Source organism: Thamnophis sirtalis, unplaced genomic scaffold (assembly GCF_051295495.1).
Source record: "Thamnophis sirtalis isolate CommonGarterSnake01/CBP01778 unplaced genomic scaffold, rThaSir2_p1.2 scaffold_1, whole genome shotgun sequence".
Lineage (NCBI taxonomy): Eukaryota > Metazoa > Chordata > Lepidosauria > Squamata > Natricidae > Thamnophis > Thamnophis sirtalis.
Genome location: NW_028261381.1, coordinates 60,520,285 through 60,545,108, shown reverse-complemented (window position 1 = coordinate 60,545,108; position 24,824 = coordinate 60,520,285). Strand labels below are relative to the sequence as shown.

At 40.9% G+C, this 24,824-nt stretch overlaps 1 protein-coding gene across 4 annotated transcripts in view; it reads right to left on the bottom strand.

Annotated features, from left to right (window-relative positions):
- The window catches only part of SLC11A1 (solute carrier family 11 member 1), a 228,640-nt gene that overhangs the window by 186,849 nt on the left and 16,967 nt on the right, over positions 1-24,824 (bottom strand). For all 4 annotated transcript variants that reach the window (XM_087712880.1, XM_087712861.1, XM_087712869.1 and 1 more), the window contains exons 8-11: positions 23,780-23,935; positions 10,185-10,343; positions 8,940-9,038; positions 7,162-7,281 (exon numbers count right to left, since the gene is read on the bottom strand). In XM_087712880.1, coding sequence (XP_087569006.1) covers positions 7,162-7,281; positions 8,940-9,038; positions 10,185-10,343; positions 23,780-23,935 — 534 coding nt within the window. The remainder of the gene's footprint in view (positions 1-7,161; positions 7,282-8,939; positions 9,039-10,184; positions 10,344-23,779; positions 23,936-24,824) is intronic.

The window sequence follows — 24,824 nt, the reverse complement described above, 5'->3', positions numbered from 1 at the left end:
TGTTGAAACCAAGTAAGTTAATCAAATGGAATTCTCTAGCTGGGGGCCTTATCTCTTTATCTAAATATCCAAACCTTTAATTTGTCCCTTTTACCTCCTTCTCTATAAAGCAATTTAAACACATCTCAAATGCTTCTCTCGGTTTCCTTTTCCAACTCCTCTCGTCCTGCCTCTACCCATGTCCATATATATATTTTATTTTCATCCGTACTCCTCACATATTTGCTCCGCCTTCCTGCAGACTCTCTGGGTATATCCTTCCAAACATTATATTCAAATAACAGTTTATACAAAAATCAACTTACTTTCTGGCTCAAAATAAGCTCTAATTAAACCTTCACTACCCTCCCATCTACACCCCACTTCCCAACTCCATTCATCCTAAACCACAATCCAAGAACATCACGATCCCCGCCCTCCTCACCCTAGAGAATAAATCATAAACAATTTAAATAAAAGTTCAAAGTTATCCATCAAGTCTTTTTTAAGTACCATACAATATATTTTCCGAGGAAATCAGCATCACTTCTTTCAGCCTTAATGTCTCTTCATCAGTATACAACTATACCATTTTAAAGTATTATTGAAGTTAAAAATTAAGCAAATGTTTTGGAAGCATAGCTAAATCCTTGTTCTCTGCTCTTCTGCCCTTCCGGAGGGGGAAAGCGATACCTCCCGCCTTGTGGTTGTGTGTTTTGTTGTTTCTCTTCTACTTCTCTTTGTCTTTCTCCAAGTCCGGGTGATTCAGGAAGTCCCGCCTTCAGGATCTTGTAATAAAAATCTCGGGCTTCCCAAACAGAGTTGAGGCGATGTTTTTGGTCATCAAATGTAACTGTAATACCAAATGGCACTTCCCATCTATACTGTATCTGAGAATTTCTGAGTTCTTTAGTTAGAAAAGCATAGTCTCTCCTGGCTCTTAACATTTGAGATGGTATTTCTTTGGAAACAATCAGGTCCTGTCCATCAATTCGCAGCCTGTTATTATAAAACTCTTGTATTATCGCGTTTCTGGATTCTCTTGTAGCAAAATATATAATTATATCTCTCGGAAGCTGTCTCTGTTTTGCTATGCACGAATTATGGCGGTAAATTTTTTGGATCTGCCAATCAAAGTTGAGTCCCGGACTTCCCACCGAACGACTAAAAGCCTCAAAAAAGGTCTGTTTCAAATTCTCCTGTTCGTTTTCATGCAATCCCCTAACTCTTATTGCAAACGCAGTCTTCTTCTTTTTGTGCGTTTTCAACTTCCTGTTGTAACATTTCAATTTTAGATGTCAGGTTAGAATTAGCTTCTTCCAAAATCTCAAGTTTATCCTCCATTCCAGCAATATAATCTGTCATTACAGTTATAATCCCGATCATATCCTCCTTTGTTTGAGCAATCTTGGCATCAAGTTTGTCACATAAGTCCGAAATAAGTTGCTTCATTTCCTCTCTAAATTCTTTAAGGGTTTCAAAAAGAAATTCTTTCGTTAACAAATCTCCAGTAGAGGGCGTAGAAGGCAAGAGCTGCGGCTTTATCGCAATTGCTTGGGATGTATTGTTAAAAAAACATTTAGATTGCTTTGACTTCGGAGCCATTATAAAAAGGAAACAAACAAAGTCTCTGCTCACCTTGATTTAGGATAAGATACTTTCAATAAGCTTTGGCAGTTCGTAAAAAGAAGTCTTCAAGAAAACAAGGCTGGTTAAATATATCATATATCAAATGCGGAAGCTATAAAATCGCCATTTGGAAAAGCAGTTAGACAAAGGAGTTTTTTATAAAATTGAAGCTGGTATTTTGAATAATAATAATAAAAAAAGGGTTCTCAGGAATGGTCGCTGCTCGGATTGATTTTAAATAGCTTAATTTTGTCCTGAGAGGGGGGGGGGCGACCTGCCTTGAGCTGAAAAAAAACAGCTGAGAAGATCTGGCTGGAGTAAAAAAAAACTCAGCTTTTGTTGAACCTCTTCTCCGTTCACAGCGAAAAACAAAAAGCTGTGAACTACAAAGAGAGTTCTAACGACTGAGTTCCTCCCTGCTCCTTTCTTGCCTGAAAGGAGAGATATCTATAGATCTTTTAGATATACAGACCAGAACTCTGAGGGCAGCTCCGTTGAGCCACCGACGACAGCAGGCCCCTCCCCCGGAAGCCTCTGCTGGGCCCTTTTGACCAGTGCTGCAATGTGAGCACCCCAGGTCAGGTCCTCTTTTATGATAATACCCAGAAACTTAAAACTGGCCATTTGCGCCACTCAGTTTCCATTGATAAGCAAGGGCTGAATATCTGATCTATTCCTTCTATAATTATAATTATTTCCTGAGGACATGAATGCACAACATTATATTCCACCAGTCCTTGCTCCATATGTATGGCAACCATCCTCCCTTGTTCTCTTCCTTGTGACATTTTCCAACTTCTGCTGGCACAAGCTGCACTGCGGTGAATCCTTCTGAGGTAAATTTGGGTGGATGGGGGACTCCCCAGCTGATTCCTGATCCCTGATTTCAAGGCCACTTCTGACTAGACAAAGTCATCTTCCCCACGTCTCTTGGCAACCATGAGCAAAAGTAAAGCAGGAGGTAAGAATGGAAATCTGGTCTTTTGAAGTGCCAGTTCTCTAGGCCCCCAAAGATCCACTTCCCCCTACAGAGAGGAACAAGGCTGAAATCAAGCCTTCAGTCAGTTCTCCAGTGCCCAGAGGATCAGGAAACTGGCAGCAAGGAGGCATTACCCCAGACACTTATTCCACTTTCTGGTGATTCGTGGTGGAGAAGCAGAAGGATATTTTCTTATATATCACCCACCTTGTGGCTTAGGTTCTCCAGCATCCAAGCTGCAGGTGAGTGGGTGGGTGGGTGGGAGGGAAACTTCAATGGAAGACTACTGGCTGCCAAACTGGATCCACCCCACTTTTTCTTCCTGTGGAGGGAAATTGGCTCTTCCTAAATTTCCCTTTCTTTCCTTCAGGGGGAAAGGCAGAAATAGGGGGGGGGAACCATCAATCTGTTGCCAGTTCTTTGATCCCAGAGCAGTCAGATTGCAGCGCAGACAGCAGAAGACCAGTTACTGGCATCCAAAGAGGCTTTTCCTGCTTCCCCGCTTCTTCCTCCCACTTCTCACGCAGACAGAACTCCTAGTCTTTTTCACGGTTCAGCAGATAGTGAGTGGAAATTTGATTAGCACTTCTTTAAGGCGGCAGATGTCTATGGAGATTCTCAGTCATCCCAAGTCATGGTTGTCCCAAAGGTGCTTTTTTCAAGAGGCAACTGACTTTCTGGTTTTTCTTTGAAGACATTTTGCTTCTTGGATGAGAAGTGAAACGTCTTCAAAGAAAAACCAGAAAGTCCAGTTGCCTCTTGAAAAAAGCACCTTTGGTTTAAGGTGGCAGAGTTTTTTACCGGGGTGGAATTCAGTCGGTTCGGACCAGTTTGGATGAACAGGTAGCTCCAATGATCAGCTGGGAGTGAACCAGTTCGCTTCGACGATCAGGTTAACCCGCCCCTGCGCTTTACTTACCCATATCCTCTCAGTTGATTTGCGTGGCAGAGCTGATTGCCACGCCTCAGCTGTGTTACTCCCCAGAAGTAATGTGGGAGGTAAGTCTTGCTAAAACTGCGCACGTGCGTGCAGCGCAAAACACGCAATCACCGAACTGGTTGTTAAACCAACAGGATCCCACCACTGGCTCCCACCCTGCATAGCAGCAGTTAGGTTTGCCACATGGAAGAGCCATACAAATGGAAAGATCCCACTTCATCTATGGAAGCTTAGTGGCCAAGCCACTATCTCTCAGCTCAGCCTCTTCCCCACTCCCCACTTCTTCTGGGAAAAAGAGAAGATAGACATTGTATGCGTGCCTTGTCTTCCTGAAGAAAAGGCAAGTGCAGGTAGTCCTCAATTTACAACAGTTCATTTAGTGACCATTCAAAGTTACTGAAAAAACGGATTTATGACCATTGTTCACAATTTAAAACCATGGCAGTATCCCTATGGTCACGTGATCAAAATGCAGACACTTGGCAACTGACTCATATTTATGACGGTTGCCACGCCCTGGATTCATGTGTTCCCCTTTGGCGACCTTCTGGCAAACAAAGTCAGTAGGGAAGCCAGATTCACCTAACAATTGTGTTACTAACTTAACCATTGCAATTATTCGCTTAACCACGGTGGCAAGACAGGTCATAAAACGGGGCAAAACTCATTTAACAAATGTCTCACTCAGCAACATGAATTTTGGGCTCCATTGCGGTCGTAAGTTGAGGACTGTGTGTAAATCTAACAAATGAAGCTCTCTTTCTCAGTGACCTTTGGCTAATCTATTTCTAAACTGGGTTGGGGCCTGCATTCCTTCACTTGCATTCTCAAGTCATCCTGGCTAGGGATGAAAATCTCAGGGCCCAAGATAACTGAAGGGAAGACCATCTTAAAATTAGGCCCAGAGCATCCTGTAGCCTGAGACAGCATGTGAATCAAATTAGGGGGAATCAGATAAGTGTGCACAAACAGTATGTTTGTGTGGGTGTAGTACAGCATAAGAATGGTTTTGGGAGGGAGCCCATTTTAAAGATTTTATCCAGAGGAAATGTATCCAGTGTTAATCATGATAAAGCTTACAGAGAACATATGCCTTCCCAATGCTGGTTGTTATGGAATCAAGTGGGATAATATTGCATTCCTCCTCCTCCATTTACAAGGTTTCTGGAGACATTTAGTGGCCTCCTGTGGAACACAAAGTTGCTTTGATCCATCTGGTCACTTCTGAATAGCAGACTAGCAATTATTAGACCATAGATGGCAGCATTGCAATTTCTTGTAGTTGAGGTTTACCACAAGTGTTTGCCCCAAGTCCCGTTAAATGTCTTCAGCTAGCTTTAATTGGGATTAGACCAAGGGTGTCCAAACTTGGGAACTTTAAGTCTTATGGACTTCAACTCCCAGAATTCCCCAGCAGGCTGGGAATTCTGGGAGTTGAAGTCCACAAGTCTTAAAGTTCCCGTTTGGACACTCCTGGATTAGATCATAGAGACTAATAAATTATAGTTGTCCTGTCTTGAAAAAGACACATTTTAACTAACTGCCTTTAATGATTTATAGATATATTTTCATTGCTTTTCTGGATTTGTTTTGAAGTTTGATGCAACAGACGCCATCTAAAAAAACTAACATCTATAACAAAACTCCTCTGACCGAGGACAAGCTGTGGTCTAACCTTACCTCCCAAAAACATCTTCATATAACAGTAGAAACAAATAAAAGCAAAGAGAGACTTAGACTGTAAGCAGGAAAACACCTTCTATGCCTGCGCCACAGACTCTGTTTTGCTGTATCTTCCTGCATAAAAATATAAAATCATCAACCGGCCCTGGAATGGAATTCAGGGGAGACCTGGCTCATGTTAAGCCCTTACATATGGCACCAGCAATAGTCTTGGTCTGCTGCTGTGGTATCAATCATACTGCACTTCCACTCAGTAATTTTTTTGGCATTGTGCACTCAATCTACCCATGCATATTAATTTTTTCCAATAGTTATAATGTAGCTCTGTTGTGGAGCATTGTGGGAAATTAAAATGATAGTTAGACTAGTTATGTGGGAATGGCTCAAGTGCTATTACCTGTGGCCATGTTCAAATAATCTCAAATAATCAGAGAGCCGAGGTGGGCAGTGGTTAGAGTGCAGTACTGCAGGCTACTTCAGCTGACTGCTAGTTGCAGTTTGGCAGTTCAAATCTCACCAGGCTCAAGGTTGACTCAGCCTTCCAGCCTTTCGAGGTGGGTAAAATGAGGATCCAGATTGTTGGGAGCAATGTACTGAACTCTGTAAATCGCTTAGAGAGGGCTGTAAAAGCACTGTGAAGCAGTACTATTACTATCTCATTGGGAACACAAGTTCTCCTTACTGGATTAAAGTATAATGAGTTAGAAATCCCCAATGCCAATTTTGCACATCTAGCTGTCAAAACTTGCTCCATCTTTGCCCATGAAAGCACTTTGATCTGACTTGTCTAGGCAAAGAAGATCATTGGATTAGTCATCCGAAAAACTGCTAGCATTGATGGTAGATTGTATCACACTGTCTGGTGTGATCCCGAAAAGGGGAAGAGAAAGAAAGCTATAGGTCTTAACTAACAGTTTTGCTTGACATGCTAAGCAAACCCAAAATTCAGGGTACCACTTTAACTAGTAAGACAGAGCAGAGAGCATTGGGGCAGGAAAAAAGAGACAGCAGTAGTATGGAAGCAAACCTTAGACCAGTGGTAGTCAACCTGGTCCCTACCGCCTACTAGTGGGCGTTCCAGCTTTCATGGTGGGCGGTAGGGGTTTGCTGTACCTCTGCTTTATAAATTTTATAAAGTTACTTCCCTACTTTATAAATCACCATTACTGTGGAACCGGTGGGTGGTTAGAAAATTTTACTACTAACAGAGCAGTGGTGGGATTCAGCCAGTTCGTACCACTTCGGGAGAACCGGTTGGTAACTTTCGGAGTAGTTTGGCAAACTGGTTGTTGGAAGAAATCATGAGGGCAGAGAACCGGTTGTTAAATGATTTGAATCCCACCACTGTAACAGAGATACAAAAGTCGGCATAAAAAGGTTGACTATCCCTGCCTTAGACGAATAGTTTTCAACCACCCGAAGGACAGCATATGAACTGTGCCATGGGAAAAAAGATGTTCCAACAAGATAAAATGAGTCTGGACTTAAAAGGACATACGGACCTGGAAAAAAATGGGAGAAAATATGAGAAGAGGGACTATTTCAGCTGCAGGAGAGGTCAGGAAAGATGATGAGAGAAATGGGAATATTGGAATTCCAGCAGCTATTAAATGAAATAATAGCGACCAAGACCATATATGAACATGGAAACTTCTGGTTTCACACATATTTTGACAAAGGCATATCAAGACATAGTGATACCATTATGCATTGGAGATATATGTAAGGAAAGGAAGAAAGACAAAGTCTAGAATTTTGAGATTTCTTTCCTTCATTTGCATTTTGTAACTTAAAAGAAAACTATAGTTACCATACATTGCCTTATATTTAATGGCTTTTATAACTATTTTAGAGGCAGGCAGGCAGACATCATTATCTCATCCTTTACCAGAACTGAATGTCAGCCCTTCCCACTCCCCAATTTACTATACATCTCCAGGTATTTTCTCACCTCCATAACAAACTGTCCTGCATAGGTTCCTGTCATGGTTGAACTTTGACCTGCTGCAAGGATTCCAACAGCCCAGATATAGAGAGCAATGGGCCCAAAATAGCATCCTAGGATAATTCCCTGCATAGAAAAAGGCAAACATTCATGGCTTGTATTCCACAATGCACATGCTCATTGTACTATATAAAAATGCATTAAATCATTTTGACTTCATCCTCCAAAGGTCCACACAGCTGCTCAACATCTCATTTGTCCAAGCCTAACATTATAATGGCAATGGCAACAACCTAAGGAAGTAAAAATAGAAAGTAATTACATAACTCTAATTAAAGTAAAAATGATGGAGTGGAGGAGAGGGAATTTTAAATCAATCACAAGGCTTCCAGATAAGGAAATTTAAAAAGCAATAGAAGTGACAACCATGGGTCTTGGACCTCCTCTCCCTATTGTTTAACATCTTCATGAACCTGCTAGGAGAGGCCATCTATTTAAATGCATATCTCCATCCTTGATTAGAAAGGCAACTAGTGGAATTTGATATAGTTGGAAGGTGGGGAGCAGAGGTGGTGTTCAGCCAGTTCTGACAGGTTCTGGAGAACTGGTAGCAGAAATTTTTAGTAGTTTGGAGAACTGGCAAATAGGCTGGCCCCACCCCCTCCCATCCTCCTAGCTGATCTTCTTTTGTTGCCCTGAACAGGAGAACCGAGCTGGAAAGCAGGTTAGTGGGGTGGGGAGGGAATGGGGATTTTGCAGAACCTTCTCCCAGGAGTGGGGAGGGAATGGGGATTTTGCAGTATCCTTCTGTCCTGCCCACAAAGCCATGCCCACAGAATCGGTAGTAAAAAATGTTGAATCCCATCACTGGTGGGGAGGTACAGAGTTGGATTCAACCCCAGCAAGATGGAGTGACTTGCAGCATCAGAGTTAAAAGACAACTGATTCTAAAAACAGCTGAACAGCTCTAGTTCCTGAGAAAACGTTGGCTCAAAATCTGGGGGCACTTCTGAATAGCAGGTGGGGAGGCCATGGCTAGAAAGCCCTTTGTGCGATTATATCTTATATGCCATTTAAAACCATTTCTGGAAAAAGGAAGCTTTGTTAATGATTGCTCATGCCCTTGTCAACGCATGTCTGGACAACTACAATGCAAATCCACCCTTGCACACCGATTGGGAGCTTCACCTGGCTCAGCATGTGGTGACAAAGTAATTATGGACATTCCTAGGTTTGCCCATAAAACATAATTATGTGAGCTGCATTGCCTGTGAGTTGCTTCTCAGTGCAAGTCCTTAGAAGAACAGAAGCAGTTGAGCGTTCATCTGAAGCAGGGGTGTCAAACTCAAAACTTGCAGGCCACATCCAGCCCATGGAGTGCTTAATCTGGCCCACAGGGCCACCTTGGAAACAGTGAAGGACCAGCCTGCGGTGCCTCTGCCAGTGAAAATGGAGCTCAGGCGGGCCGCACGCAGCCCACCCAAGCTCTGTTTTTGGCTGCCACAGCCTCTGCAACCCTCTGTTAGGGAAAATGGAGCTTGGAAGAGTTGTGCTTTCGCTGACAGAGCACTCGGGGCACCACGGGTGCCCCCAACATGAGTGATGTTCAGCTGGCCCTGCCCATGCTGGCCATGTTGCTTGGCCCCCCCTGTGGTCAAACACAATCCTGATGTGGCCCTCAATGAAATCAAGTTTGACACCCCTGATCTGAAGGTTCTATGCTGTTCATCTGTTTTGTATTGGCACCAATTTGGTTGATAGCCATCATTTTGCTGGATACTTACCCCTTGGAAAATATCCACAGTCACAGTCTCATTATTTTCAGGAAAGTTGGGGAAAATGCTCTGATTCAAGAATAAACTCTGATTGGCACAGACATCATGCTGGATTATATAAAACAAAAGAAAAAGAAAACCAAAACTGTTTCATTAGAAATCAGAAACAGGCCTATTACAAGCACCTTGGAGCAGCAAATTCCTGCACTCTTTGCTCTGCCATAGAAAGACCAGCCTGCTGTTTGAGAAATTGTAGGATAACTCTACCTTAAATCTTTTTAGTGCTATTAACGTCTTCCAATATTCCTTGTCATCCCATTTTGTATCACTGTGTATCTGTGTAAATTCTCTAGAACAAATTACAACTCTCACACAAATAGGTGGGATCCGCAGGTCTGTCGTTATGCTCCTTACCATCGCTTGTACCCCATTTTTCCAGGCTTTGTTGCCTATAAGGGCAAGCTTCCTGTATTTAATGGTAGGAGCACTTCTGTTATATGGCAATGCTGTAAAAAATTGCTTCAGTTTTCTTCCTTTTTCACAACTGGTAAAAGGAAGCTTTTACTGCATTGGTTTGCACGAATGGGTTCCTGTTTCTTTGACTATATCACTGATACATAGTATAGGACATTCTACCAGATGGGCTAGGATAGGTAAATAGGACAAGTATGGCCAATTCCTATTTGGCTGAAGAAATAACTCTGGGTCACAGCGAGAGAGAGAGAGAGAGAGAGAGAGAGAGGGAGGGAGGGAGGGAGGGAGGGAGGGAGGGAGGGAGGGAGGGAGGGAGGGAGAGAGAGAGAGAGAGAGAGGGAGGGAGGGAGAGAGAGGGGGGGAGGGAGGAAGAGAGAGAGAAAAAGAGAGAGAGGGAGAAATATGACTTTAATTATATGGGTTAGCCACATTCTAAGCCACTGTCTAAGTGCTTCTCCCATGGGGATGCAGTGGGTGATTTTCTTTCCTGGTTTTAAAAACAATTTTCTATATCCTCCCAGCTTAATCTGACTGTTTCCTAATTGCTTGATTGATTCATATCTATCTATATTTCACTTCTCCCTCCAAATCTGACCCTCTTTAGTTCCCTTTGGGAAAGCTCTTAGGCTTATGAACAGACAGGATCCCCAAGTCCATTTCTATCATTTTCTATGGTCAAAAGAATAAAAGGCTATATGTAGGGGGAAAGATATTATAGGTGTTAATGTCAGAATGGGCTTTAAGGGAAAATGTGTGTGTGTGTGTGTTTCCCTCACTTACCGCTTCCTGGTTGCTGCGTTGAAAAAAAGCCTGGCCAAACACAGACATGACAAAGAGATTGATGAGGAAGGAAACAAAGAGTGCAATGGTGGATTCAATCAGAAAGTACATATTGGCTTCTTTCACTGCTTTCTGGTTGGTGCGATCTACTTCTCGTGTCTGTTGGGAAAACAATACAATGTTGTTAGTTGTGAAGTTGTGTCCAACCCTTTGCAACCCCATTGACAACATTCTTCCAAGACTTCCTGTCCTCTAACATCCTCTGGAGTCGATTTAAACTCATGCCTCATGCTTCAATGACTCCATCCAGCCACCTCATTCTCTGCCGTCCCTTCTTCTTTGGCCCTCAATCTTTCCCAGCATTAGGCTCTTCTCCAGTGAATCCTTCCTTCTCATTGGATGGCCAAAGTATTTGAGTTTCATCTTCAGGATCTGGCCTTCTAAAGAGCAGTCAGGGTTGATCTCTTCTATGACAGACCAGTTTGATGTCTTGCAGTCCAAAGAACTTGCAGGAGTCTTCTCCAGCACCATAGTTCAAAGGCCTCAATTCTTTGGTGCTCAACAATGCAATAGCTTCTACTTTTATGTATGCCACAGGATGTTCCAGTGGTCTTGCCCCCTCCCCATAGGACCCAGGTTGTTAGGGCAGAGAGGACTGCTGCATTAACAATATGGGTTGTCTTTGGACATTCCAAACAGAGCTTTGGAGTTAAGTCATTTTGATGTCAAACTGCATTGACTTGGAGTAGCAGAGACAACTATCTTCCACTATCTATCCCCAAATATCAAATTGTAAAAATTCTGTTTTCCAGTTGAAGGTGCCTGGGTGGTGACAGCTGTGGCCAAAAAAATGGCATAATGCTTGTTAGATATACCCCCCCCCACCACTGACAGTGGTTTCCACCAAGGTCCTCTGTTCCAGCGGGAACAGAGGTTTAATCCCATTGGTCAAAGGGTCTGACAGACTCCTTTAAAAGGGGCTGCTGTCCGACCCATCTCTCCCGGACTTTTGCTGTTTGCTTACTTGCAATAATAAAGAGCTGTTGTTACTGTAGGCTTTGTGTGCCTATCCATTACCCGATCTAACACTGGCGACGAAGGTGGGATTGGAAGGCAACTAGGCGAACAAAAAGAGCAAAAGAGATTCTGCAAGTACATCCAACCTGGAGTCCTGGAGGGCATCGAGCAGCCATTGCTGAGTGGCAAAATTGAATCACCCTCTCTACGTAGGATGGCTATGCACGCCCCACCAACTCTGTATGATCCAGTCACCAAGCACTGGGAATCGTACAAAATTGACAAACTCGTGAGCCAGGGCATCCTAGAGCCAGTCGATCACACACAATGGGAGATTCCTATTGTGATACCCGTCAAATCTGACGGGTATGTCAGCATCTGCACGGACTACAAGTGCACAATAAATAAAGTGTTACAACAAAGCGCCTACCCTGTACCCATTGTACACCACCTACTACATTTGCTAGGCCCAGGGAAAGTCTTTGCAAAATTGGACATGGTGCAGGCATACCAACAATTGCCAGTAGATGGCACTACAGCAGAGGCCCAAACCACTGTGACGCACAGGGGTGCATTCAAATGCCACCACCTGCAATTTGGAGTTAGTATTGCCCCGGGACTGTTCCAAAGTGTCATGGAACGGCTTTTGCAGGGGATTCCAGGAGTCGTCCCCTATTTCGACGACATCTTGGTATTGGCTGCAAACAAGGTGCAACTTTTAAAACACATATGAACAGTTTTGGCCAGAATTAGAGACAAGGGTCTCTGCCTCAAAAAAGAAAAATGCCAAATTAATGTACCAAAGGTTTAATTCCTAGGGTACCTGATCAATGGGTCTGGAATTCACCCGACCTCACAAAAAATTAAAGCCATTCAGGATGCCCCCACACCTTGCAATCAAACCGAACTGCAGGCGTTCCTCGGGCTCCTTAATTTCTACAGCATCTTTCTCAAACAGAAAGCCATCATTGCTGAACCATTACATCACCCCTGGCCAAGAAAGCGAAGTGGTCCTGGGGCAAAGCTGAGACTACCCTATTTGCTGCAGTAAAACGACTCTTGTCAGCAGATTCCTTCCTAGTCCAATACAGCCAGACCTTGCCGTTGGTGCTAACCTGTGACGCTTCTCCTTTTGGCGTTGGCGCTGTCCTCAGCCACCGCATGCCTAACGGAACCGAAGCCCCTATTGCATTTTACTCCAGGACCTTGTCTGCTGTGGAGCGGAACTACAGCCAATTGGACCGTGAGGCTTTGGCTGCAGTGGCCGGAGTTACGAGGTTCCACGAATATCTCTACAGTTGGGACTTTGAACTGGTTATGGACCACAAGCCATTGTTGGGTTTACTGGCTGGGGACCGCCCTACCCCGGTATCATTATCTCCCCGCATGACCAGGTGGACTATTCTCTTGGCTGCCTACTCCTACCGTCTCATTCACTGACCCGGCTCCACTTTGGGGGCACGCTGATGCCTTGAGCCGCTGCCCATTGCCTGAAGTTCTCGCTGACCCCATCCCCGAGACGCCGGTCCTTCTCATTGACTGCCTGGAGACCGGGCCCGTCTTGCCTAGTGACGTTGCACATCATTCTGCGAAAGCAAATTTTGAACTGGGTGTGGAGGAGGTGGCCCAAGGGGCCTGTTGGGGCTGATTTCAAAATGTATTTTGCTAAATGCGATGAGTTGTTGGTGGTTAACGGGTGTTTACTGTAGGGAGACCGGGTAATTATTCCCACCAAACTGCGCATTGCAGTATTAGAAGCTTTACATGTAGGGCATCCTGAAATCATCAGGATGAAGTCTCTGGCTAGGAATTACGTATGGTGGCCTAACATGGACAGGGAGATTGAAGAATGGGTGGCTACCTGCACGCCATGCCAGGAATCCGGACCGTCTCCCCCGGGGGCGCCCGCTAAGGAGTGGGAGCAACCACAAGCACCATAGTCCAGGGTGTACATTTACTTCACTGGCCCTGTATATGGCCAGACATTCTTCATAGTTGTGGACGCTTACTCGAAATGGTTAGAAGTAGTCCTGATGACCTCCACTACGGCATCAAGGTGCTATGGAGACTTTTCTCCACACACGGCCTGTCCAACGTCTTGGTCTCTGACAACAGGCCCCAATTTACGGTCATGCAATTTGAGACCTTCCTAGCATCTCAGGGAATCAGACATGCCCTGGTTACGCCATTCCATCCGGCCTCCAATGGTCAGGTGGAGAGAATGGTGAGATCTGCAAAAGAGGCCCTTGCTAGGATGGGCCCAGGTGATTGGCAAACATGGGTTGACCACTATTTACTGATCCAGCACATCACACCCAGTGCCACCTTGGGAGAAGTCCATCCAAACTTCTCATGGGGCGCCAGTTAAGGTCACACTTAGACTGGTTACACCCCAATTATTCTGCCTCATCACCCCCAGACTCCACAAGCAAGATTCAGTCTTTTAGCATAGGGGATTCAGTATACGCCCATAACTACGCCAGGGGAACTCTGTGGATTCCTGCCACAGTAATAGGTATTACCGGCCCTCGATCATATCTGGTAGAGTTCGAGGACAGTAGAAATTGGAGAAGGCATATTGACCAACTCCGTAGCCGCATTTCCAACTCCACTCTTAGACAACCAGTGGTAACTACACAAGTTAGCCAAAGCCCTACCCAAAAAGAACGAAATAGCAGACCTTCAACGACCAACTCAAGCCCGAGAGTACCGGAAGACTTATCTGATTTTGATGCAGGCCCGCAGCGAGCTCCGAGCGAGCCAACTCCAGAAGCTCCAGCTGCGGCCTGTGAAAAGTTCCAGGAGTTTCCACCAAGCGGGGCTGCGGAGCAAACAAGTCCGTCCAACTTGTTCAAGGAAACCACTCCTATTGAACTGTGCAGGTCAAGCAGAGCTACCCAAAGGCCCACCTACCTGTGTGACTATCTTAACAGTTGGATTGTTCTATCCTAGAGGGGAGGGGTGTTAGATACCCCCCCCCCCCACTGGCAGTGGTTTCCACCAAGGTCCTCTGTTCCAGTGGAAACAGAGGTTTAATCCCATTGGTCAAAGGGTCTGACAGACCCCTTTAAAAGGGGCTGCTGTCCGACCCATCTCTGCCGGATGTTTGCTGTTTGCTTACTTGCAATAAAGAGCTGTTGTTACTGTAGCCTTTGTGTGCCTATCCATTGCCCGATCTAACAATGCTGACTGGTAGCCATGTTGCCGCTCTGCTCCTTCTCTCATTGTTCAAGGCTAGGTGAGGAAGAGCTGGCTGGCTCAGCTTGAGTTGTTGGAACCCGTGCAAGACAATCATGAGCTGTTCGTAGATGGGTTTGGAGGAAGACGGGAGTATTAAGAGCATTTGTGAGGGATAAAAGTGCCCCAAACCTGACAATGTGTAGGGGGACAATTGAAATCGATCCAACCATTTGAGAGTGTAGGTGAGGTCATCTATCAGACAAACCTAGGGATGGGTTGATGCTTCACAATAACCTCTGTTTAGAAGCCCCAACACACTATCCCAAACCGTGAGAAGTCAAGGACAAGGTTTAGCTAGGTTTTTATTCCAAATAAGTCATCCTAGTATTGACAAAAATCTACTGAGTTTAAGAATCTTGTTATATATTTGTGTGTGTGGCCTCAGGGTTTAAACCCTGGATTCCTTTCTCCTGCCGTCATCAAAGATTTTTTATAGTCTGTTTCCCAGGCGTCATGTTAATGGCACTGCGCTGTGTTTACACAATCATCTGGTGTATTCTCGGGCTTCTTGTTTCCTGCCTTGTCAGCTTCAGTCCCATGAAGCTATCACATGCTTTGCTTTTCGCCCAGCATGACATATAAATGGCTTTGGGCTATGTGCAACCATTAAGGCTTCTCCAATAAAACATGCTTTAAAATAATATTGGCCGAGCATTACCCAGACTGCTTTCACATATACAGTACTTATATCGCGAATGCCATTTTCAAATAATTTCTTAATATCTGGGCATTATGTATTGTTTTAGTGATAAAGAATTTAGTGATAATTAAACTTTTGAGTTTGAATACGGTAGTTAATTATTTTAACTGAAAATACTGCAGTAATATGTCAGATTTACTATATTATAATTTTGTTCATATTCTAGGTTTTAAAAATAATTATAACTACACTAACAAAGGATTTTTCAACGTAGTAAGCCAGGAAAAGGGAAAAGTTTGAAACTAATAAAATTTTGGGACATCTAGTTTAATGGTGGCTATTCTAACAAGAAAACATCTATTTCAATTTACCACAAAATATTATAATTTTAAAACTGGTATCAACATTTTCTAATAACTACTCCTAAATATCTAAATCCATCTTAAGTTAATATGCAGACTAGTGGGTTTCCAAAGGCATTTTTTGCAACACCCCGATCAACATTAATTAGCACACAAATGATTTATGAAACTTTATATCTAGTTATGCCACTGTGGGAAATGTATTTAAGTTGCAATCAGAGAATATCTTGGTCAGAATTTGCAAAAAAATAATAATGTCATCTGCAAATAGGTTTATTACATGATACATCCTTTTTTATATTAAGACTTTGAATATTCTTATTCCACTTAATACTCTGTTGATTTGATGGTTTGGTTCTGCAACCCAACAAGACAGACACGGACTTCAGAGGATAATTAGAATTGCAGAAAAAACAATTACAACCTGCCTTCCAATGAGGACCTGTATACTGCTCAAGTCAAAAAGAGGGCTGTGAAAATATTTACACACCCCTCACATCCTGGACATACATTATTTCAACTTCTACCTTCAAAACGACACTATAGAACACTGCACACCAGAAAAAACTAGATACAAGAACAGTTTTTCCCAAACGCCATCACTCTGCTAAACAAATAATTCTCTCAATACTGTCAAACTATTTACTAAATCTGCATTACTATTAATCTTTTCATTGTTCCCATCACCCATCTCCTCCCACTTATGACTGTATGACTGTAACTTTGTTGCTTGTATCCTTATGACTTATATTGATTTTTCCTAGAATTATTTGATTGCTTATTTGTACCCTATGACTATCATTAAGTGTTGTATCTTATGATTTATGACGAATGTATCAACTTTTATGTACACTGAGAGCATATGCACCAAAGACAAATTCCTTGTGTGTCCAATCACACTTGGCCAATAAAGAATTCTATTCTATTCTATTAGCACTTACATAGTCATGTCTGACCATATGTTCAAATCCAGATTGATATGTAATATGTAATAAGGCTGTGCATTTGATGAGGGACTTTAGTTGTGAAGGAAGCATTTATGTGGCTTCAAGCTATGAAGCAACTTCTCTGAATTTCAGAATAGTTACTTCAAAGGTCTCTCAAAGCTTCTTTGCATGCATAGCAAATCTCATGACATCAAATAGATGTCCTTTGTATTTTTGCAGTGTGGATCCAAAGGGATGCTTGATTCATACACGAAGTGACTTTGTCAACTGTTCTGTAGAGGCTAATTACTTAAACTTTCTTATGCCTATTGTATAGTAGAGCAGTCAATACTGGTTTGTTATGATGTAAATGTGCAACTGGAAAGTATTCTGACACCATTAGGACTCTTATTAGATTAAAACAGTTTCTCAGCCTTGGCAAATTTAAGATGTGTAGACTTCAATTTCCAGAATTCCTCAGCTGATTATAGATAACTAGAAACCCAATTGGTTTCCAGTCAGAAATTTTTGCTTCTGCAAATACCCTGCTGCATACCTAGATTTGATTTTTTGGGGGGAAAAAATCTAGTCCAACAGCATCGATTCATGAAATCTAGCCATTTTAAAATTCATTACATTAATAGTCTTCAGTTTCTATTATTGTTTAATTAAGATATTCTGCATGTTTCTCAATTAATTTAATAATGTAAGTGTTTATTAGTCCTTTAGTTAATGGTTTTAGCATTGTCTGGACTGGCTTATACACAGAATAATATTTTCTAAAAGTATTGTTACTTACTGTATAATTTGCTTCCCATAAATGCTTTCTAATACATTTTCATGTCATCCATTTTCAGCCTGAATGTTAACTTGAAAGTAATTTTGTATCCCCTTAGATATAATTATCTTTGGTCCAATTAATTAAAGACCCATTACTTAATAATTAAGAATCTGATTTTTATATAAGTGTAAAGGAATAGTAGAGCTCAGATTAAAATAATCTAATACGACATGGCAGGATCAGAAATGGTTGCTCTTCAAATGTACGTTTTAAGAAGACTTCCTGCCTAAATACTAAGATGTGAGCAAAGTTACCCAAACCTTTCTTTGACATTATGGATGACTTTGAATTGAGAGATATTTGGCGAGAAAGAAATGCAGAGGAATATGACTTCACTTTCTTCTCGGACAGGCATCAATCCCTTTCAAGGATTGATTTTACTAATGATTTGCTTTCTAGGGTCAAGAAGACAAAGATTGCGGCTAGGGTCCTTTTGGACCATAACCCAGTTTGGATGGAGTTGGGAAGGGTAGTGCAGGCAAGAAGGTCTTGGAGATTGAATGAAAACTTATTTAGATATGAAAAGTATATTAATGATTGTAAAAAAATACTATCTGAATATTTTGTTTTGAATATGAATAAGGGTACATCTATGGAATTTGTATGGGATGCAAGCAAAGCGTATATGAGAGGAGTGCTGATGAATATAAATAAAACACATAGAAATAAACAAGGGTTAAAACGAACAGAACTGGAAGAGGAAATTAAGAGAAAAGAGTTGGAGTTAACAATGAACCCAGACAATACAAAGGTTAAGGAAGCTATTAATATATTAAAATCTCAATTTGACATGTTGATCTCTGACCAGGTAGCCACTAATTTATTATATGCAAAACACAATACTTTTTGTAATGCAAACAAACCTGGCAGATGGTTAGTTTATCAGATTAGGAAAAAAAGGGAAACTCGAAATATATCTAAACTGATTTACAGAGGGAAGGAGGTGTTTCAACAGGAAGAGATTCAAAAGGCTTTTCGGGAATTTTTTACAGAACTGTATAAAGGGGATAAAATTAATGGTTTAGACATAGACAAATATTTAGATAAAGAGAAAATACCTTCAGCTAGAGAAGAGCACAGGCAAAAATTGAATCAACCAATAACCTTGGGGGAAATCTTGCAGGTAATTAAGCAATTAAAGTCAGGGGAAGCACCAGGTACAGATGGCTTGACAGCGGTTTACTATAAAAACTTACAGTTAGAAATGGTAGAACCTCTTAGAGAATTATTTAATATGATTCAAATGGAAGGTAAAGTGCCTCCATCTTGGAAGACAGCGTTTATATCTTTGATACCCAAAGAAGATCAAGATACTACTCAACCCAAAAATTATAGACCTATTTCATTACTGAATGTAGATTATAAAATTTTTACTAAAATATTAGCAAATAGGTTAATGTTGGTTATTCAACAATTGATACACACTGACCAAACAGGTTTTCTACAGGGGAGACAGATGAAAAGTAATGTCAGATTAATTATTAATGCATTAGAATATTTGGGAAAGAACAACCAGATCCCTGCTGCGTTTATATTTTTGGATGCTGAGAAGGCTTTTGATCGAGTTAACTGGCAATTTCTGCTGAAGATATTGCAAAAAATGCAGATAGGAGATAATTTTTTACAGTCAATTAAAGCAATATACCAACAGCAAACAGCACAAATCATAGTCAATGGAAGTTTAACAGACTCTTTTCAAATTGGAAAAGGTACAAGACAGGGCTGTCCTTTATCCCCATTATTGTTTATTATAACTTTGGAAGTATTGTTGAATAAAATATGGGGCTTGGATGGTTTAAAAGGGATCAAGATTAGGCAGCAAGAATATAGAGTCCGCGCTTTTGCGGATGATTTGGTCATAATATTGGAACAACCACAGGAATCCAGTATGGTTTTAATGAATACGATTAATCAATATGGTCAAGTGTCTGGCTTTAAAATAAATTTAGGAAAAACCAAAATATTAGCTATAAATATGAATATTAAACAAAAGAAAGAATTAGGAGTGATGCTAAGATGTGAGGTAGTTAAAAAAGTCAAATATCTTGGAGTTAACATTTTAACTTCAAATGGGAAATTATATAAGCATAATTATGAACCACTTTGGCATAGTATACAGACGGAGATGAAAAAATGGGAGAAATTGCACTTACCTTTGCTGGGTAGGATAGCGGCAGTGAAAATGAACATTTTACCAAAATTTCTTTTCCAAATGTTACCTATACTTAAAAAAGATGTGAACCTTTTAGAATGGCAGAAGGGTATCAACAAATTTGTGTGGGCAGGAAAGAAGCCGAGGGTAAAGATGAAAATAATGCAAGATGTACGTGAGAGAGGAGGATTGAAACTACCTAATTTAAAACTATATTATGATGCAGTGGCATTATCTGTAATTAGTGATTGGACTCATTTAACCAATGATAGAATATTGAATATTGAGGGACATGATCTGGTATTTGGTTGGCATGCTTACCTGTTATTCAACAAAAAATTGGATAAGAATTTTAAAAGTCATATTTTAAGAAATGCTTTACTGCAGGTTTGGAAAAAATACCAATATAAATTAAATGACAAGATACCCATGTGGGCAATTCCTAGACACGCAATTGAAAATATGAATATAGCACAAAAACAGAACAGAATTACTTACAGACAGCTTCTTACCTCGGAAAGGGGGGTATTACAATTAAAATCTTTAGAGGTATTAAAAGAGGAGAAGATAGTTCAAACATGGTTCCAGTATGGGCAATTACAGGCGAGGTGGAAAATAGATCAAAAAATTGGTTTTATCCAAGTTGAGGATAACTTGTTTAAACAAATAAGAGATCAAAGCTTAATGCATATAAAGAGGATATATAATGTATTAATACAGATGGATTCGGAAACAGAATTAGTTAAAGATTGTATGATAAAATGGGCTCAAAATATTGAAGAACCAATAATGTTGGATACATGGGAAAGAATCTGGGTAAGAAATGTGAAATTTACACAAGCTCAAAATCTGAGAGAAATTTTTTACAAGATGTTCTATAGATGGCATTTAGATCCTAAAAAGTTGGCTTCTATGTATCCGAATGTACAGCCTAAATGTTGGAGGTGTGGTTCTCTTGATGCTACATATTATCATATATGGTGGACCTGCCAAAAGGTTAAGGCATTCTGGATAAAAATATGGTGGGTTATGCAAAATATTTTTAAAAGAAGGATAAAGTTTACTCCTCAGTTATTTTTATTAGGTATATGTACTGACTTTACAGTGGTAGAGACTAACTTGATTCTGCACCTAATAACTGCAGCAAGACTGTTGGTGGCGCAATACTGGAAGAAGGAAGACTTGCCTACAATCCAAGAATGGACATTGAAAGTCACAAACTTAGCCGAGATGGCTAAAATATCGGCATATCTTAAAGATCACTCAAATGAGAGATATAAACGAGACTGGAAAAAATGGATTGACTATATACAAAATAAATACGGGACCAAGAAATTCCAGTTAGCCTATGCTTAAGATCAGAAATGATTTAAACTGTTTAAAGTTAGTTCAGTAAGAAGAAGCTAAGGTCAATGTAGAATGTCATTAATTTCTTTATTTCTTTTTTCTCAATAGATTTTAGACTGTGTTAGTTAAAAATCCATACCGTGTACGGGTTCTGGGAAGTCGGGGGGGGGGAGGAGGAGGGGGGGTGGAGGGGTGGAGGGGCATACACTAAAAAATTGTACTTCAATGTTTTAATGATTTACGAATGATGAAATATTTGTGTTTTTTAAAAGAAATAAAACCTTTTTATTTGTAAAATAAAATAAAATAAAATAAAAAACTACAAATGTACGCTTACTAATCAAATCAAATTAAAGTGCTAGCTAATCATAATTAAGTTTCATAGTTTAGTGCTGTATTATGTATAATATTTAACTGCTGAATTACTCCTCCTCCAGACATTAGCCCTGATAAACTTTGAGCAACTCTGTTCATTTCCATAGATAAAACATGCAACTGAATGCTTTATCTACCTGTTAAGAATTCCCTGCTAATACAAATTTCAACTTTTATTTATTTATTTAAAATAAATAAAACCAATTCAATCAAAGTCACTCTTCATGACTTAACAGAAAAAATCAACAGAACCTAACAGAATTCAGAACCACAATACATAAACCAGACATCCATAATGAAATCCCAAAATGGTAGTCCAAATACACCATCATCCGAGCAGGGCCCTAGCTCAGCACAACTGCAAAGACGAAGGAAAGAACTAGGTTTTGTAGTTTTAACACATTGTACTTTTAAACCAGTTGTGCTTTAGAAGTACAGGTAGTCCTTGACTTACAACCACAATTGAGCCCCAAATTTCTGTTGCTAAGTGAGGCATTTGTGAAGTGAGTTTTGCCCTGTTTTCTTGCCACCGTTGTTTTGTAAATCATTGCAGTTGTTAAGTTAGTAACATGGTTGTTAAGTGAATCTGGATTCCCAATTGACTTTGTTAGTCAGAAGGTCGCATGACCCCGGGACACTGCAACCGTCATAAATATGAGTCAGTTGCCAAGCATCTGAATTTTGATCACATGACCATGGGGAAGCTGCAACGATCATAAGTATGAAAAATGGTCATAAGTCTTGATTTTCAGTGCCGTTGTAACTTCAAACAGTCACACAATGAATTGTTGTAAGTCAAGGACTGTCTGTAGTACTTTAAAGATGTTTAGACAACAACAAAACACAAAACAAAACTCAAGAGAAGAAGACTGAAAGATCTTGAATGGCACATCACCTCTAGCCTATGTAAAGTGAGAGGGTTGGCTAACTGAAATTACAGGCAGTCCTCGATTTACAACAGTTCACTTAGCAACTGTTCAAAGCAGTGGTGGATTGCAGATGGTACGCCCCAATACAGGCGTACCGGAGCCTGCCCGGAGCACCAGATACCGTTCCAGTATGGTGCTCCAGAGGGCCCACCTGCCCGCCCGAGCTTCCTTTAAGTTTTCGGTACTTTCGTGCACAGCGCGTACAGCGCCTGCACTCCGCTCTGCTGAGCAGCTGGAACGCTGAGGAGGCTTGCGGAGGACTAAGAGGCATGCGCGCACTGCGTGTGTGTGCATGCATGCTGCGCACGTACATGGGGACGCCGCTGGGCCCATTCCACCCATACCGGTTGGAACAGGATCTGGAACTCACCACTGGTTCAAAGTTACAATGTCACTGAAAAAAGTGACAGGACCATTTTTCGCACTTATAACCATTACATCATGCCCATAGTCAGGTGATCGAAAATGAGATACTTGGCAACTAGTTCATATTTATGACGGTTGCAGTGTCCCCAGATCATGTGATCACCTTTTGTGATCTTTTAACAAACAAATTCAATGGGAAAGCCAGATTCACTTAACAACCACATTGCTAATTTAACAACTGCAGTGATTCACTTAACAAATCTGGCAAGGAAAGTTGTAAAAATGAGGCAAAATTCACTTAACAACTATCTCAGGAACAGAAATTTTGGGCTCAGTTGTGGTTGTAGGTTGAGGACTACCTGCATGGAGCAGCAGTATTTTATGTTCATTTTTACAACGACTATAGTTTAGGCGTTTTACAATAAATATCAAATTCTTCCGTCAGCAAATTATTTAGCTGGATCTGTACAACACATAGTTTATAAACAATAGTGGGTTAGGGTTAGGATTACTTTGCAAATCCCAAAACAAGTCATGTGATTTAGCCCAATGTTTGAACCAAGCTTTATCAGCCTAAAATCTATCCTCAACCAAGTTGTTTCCCTACCTACAGAAAGAAGTAAAAAAAAACTATCCTTTTCTCTGCAGCCTAAAGAAAAAATCAAGTATATATTTGGTTCTCTGTTAATTCATAACCTTTACGAGTAGTCCTCATTTAGCAATCATAATTGTAAATGTCAACTTGGTCATTAAGTGAGGCAGTTGCTAAATGAAACCACAAATGTGCTTTCGACCTTACTTCAGCTTTCCTTTGCTTTACAGGTCTGTGAAGACTATCAATACAAGGACTGGTTGCAAAGTTACATTTTCATGATTGTCATAACTATGAACTATGTCGCTAAACAAGGCAGTTCCTAAACCAGGACTAGTTGTATTATCTTAAATCTTGAAACATTGCAAAATCTGCATATCCCATCTCACACTGATTAGGTAGGAGGTGCTAAAAACAAGGAATTTGACTTACAGAGAAGGTACAGGGTCTATGCAAGACACATGGCCTAAATCTGGCCAGCAGGTGGCTAGCCTGGTTAGCTTTGCTGGTGTTGCAAAATGCAGCCCCCTCCCCCCCAACAAATATAACATAAATTGAAATAATGCTTTAGATTATTTACAAGATAGTACAAGATAATCTTGTACATAATATTGTAAAAGATTATATACAACAGAGTATATATTGATAATGTTTTTTTTCTCTTTGCCCCCTTTACAAGTGCATCACACTGTCATAAACCATCAGATACAGATATGAGTATCTTTGAAGATATAGATAACATCTTCTTATCCAATACACAAGGAACTGTTGATCTATGCCTCAAAGTATCTACGTGTTAGACACTGACCTTGACAAGGGAAGAATGTAAATAGATGTTATGGGGCATAATGATGGCTCCAACCAACCCCACAGCCTGCAGAAGCTGCTCGTGTCCACAGTTCTTGCAGTAAGGAATAAATATCCCTTTCAGCACCTCTTTTTGGTCAGGTTTTACAACCACATACTGCAGAAAGAAGAAAGGAAAATTAGGTATTACACAGAAAGGCAAGGCACCTATTGCTTTCTTTTGGAATGGGATCATACCGCACCCCACATTTCCTCTACCGAGTATGCATCTTCTGAATGCCAGACACTATAAAAAGGAAGATGGACTTACAAAGAACCTTGGAAGAAAGGTTAAGAGGGATTAAAATAAACAGTTGTTTACTAGAGGTTGGGGAAGGCGTGTGCAACTAAGAAGAGATGAGACACCCCCAACCAATGCGGCTGTATTATGAAGCGAATTAAAATGTCAGTATAGTTGCTTATCTTGATTTGTCTGAAAGATGCAGAAATGTGCTGCAGCCTAATTCATTTGTGAGTCCTGGTGGCAAAACTGTATTTAAAGTAAGAAATTCTTAATACACGGAACAAACCACAAGCAATTATGTTCCGCCAAAATTAGCTCCCATGATTAACTATTGCTTTGATGACAGAATACACAGAAATCTTTTCTCCCAATTCAATTTCCTTCTGGCATTCATTGTCACCAGATGTGATCAGGGGCATCTCCCTGGATGTTTTTAAGTAATAGACACATTCATAAAGCACTGGTTATTGCAGGCTACTTGAAACTTCATCCTCCAAATAAAGTGGACCAAAATATCTTTTAAAAATCAGGTAGCTGGGTACAAATAAGAAGGAAGAAACAGCACACACATTTTTGTTATGAGTTTTCCTGACAGCATTGCCACGGTTATCCACTGAATATTGACCTAAAATAGTTTGATCAGATATTCCCACCCAATACTTCTCAGTCATAGGTCCCTTCCCCAGATTACATTGCTGGGGATTATTTTACAATAATACATGTCGGGTATCAGGTTGGAGAAAACCACTCTGCTGGATGCTTG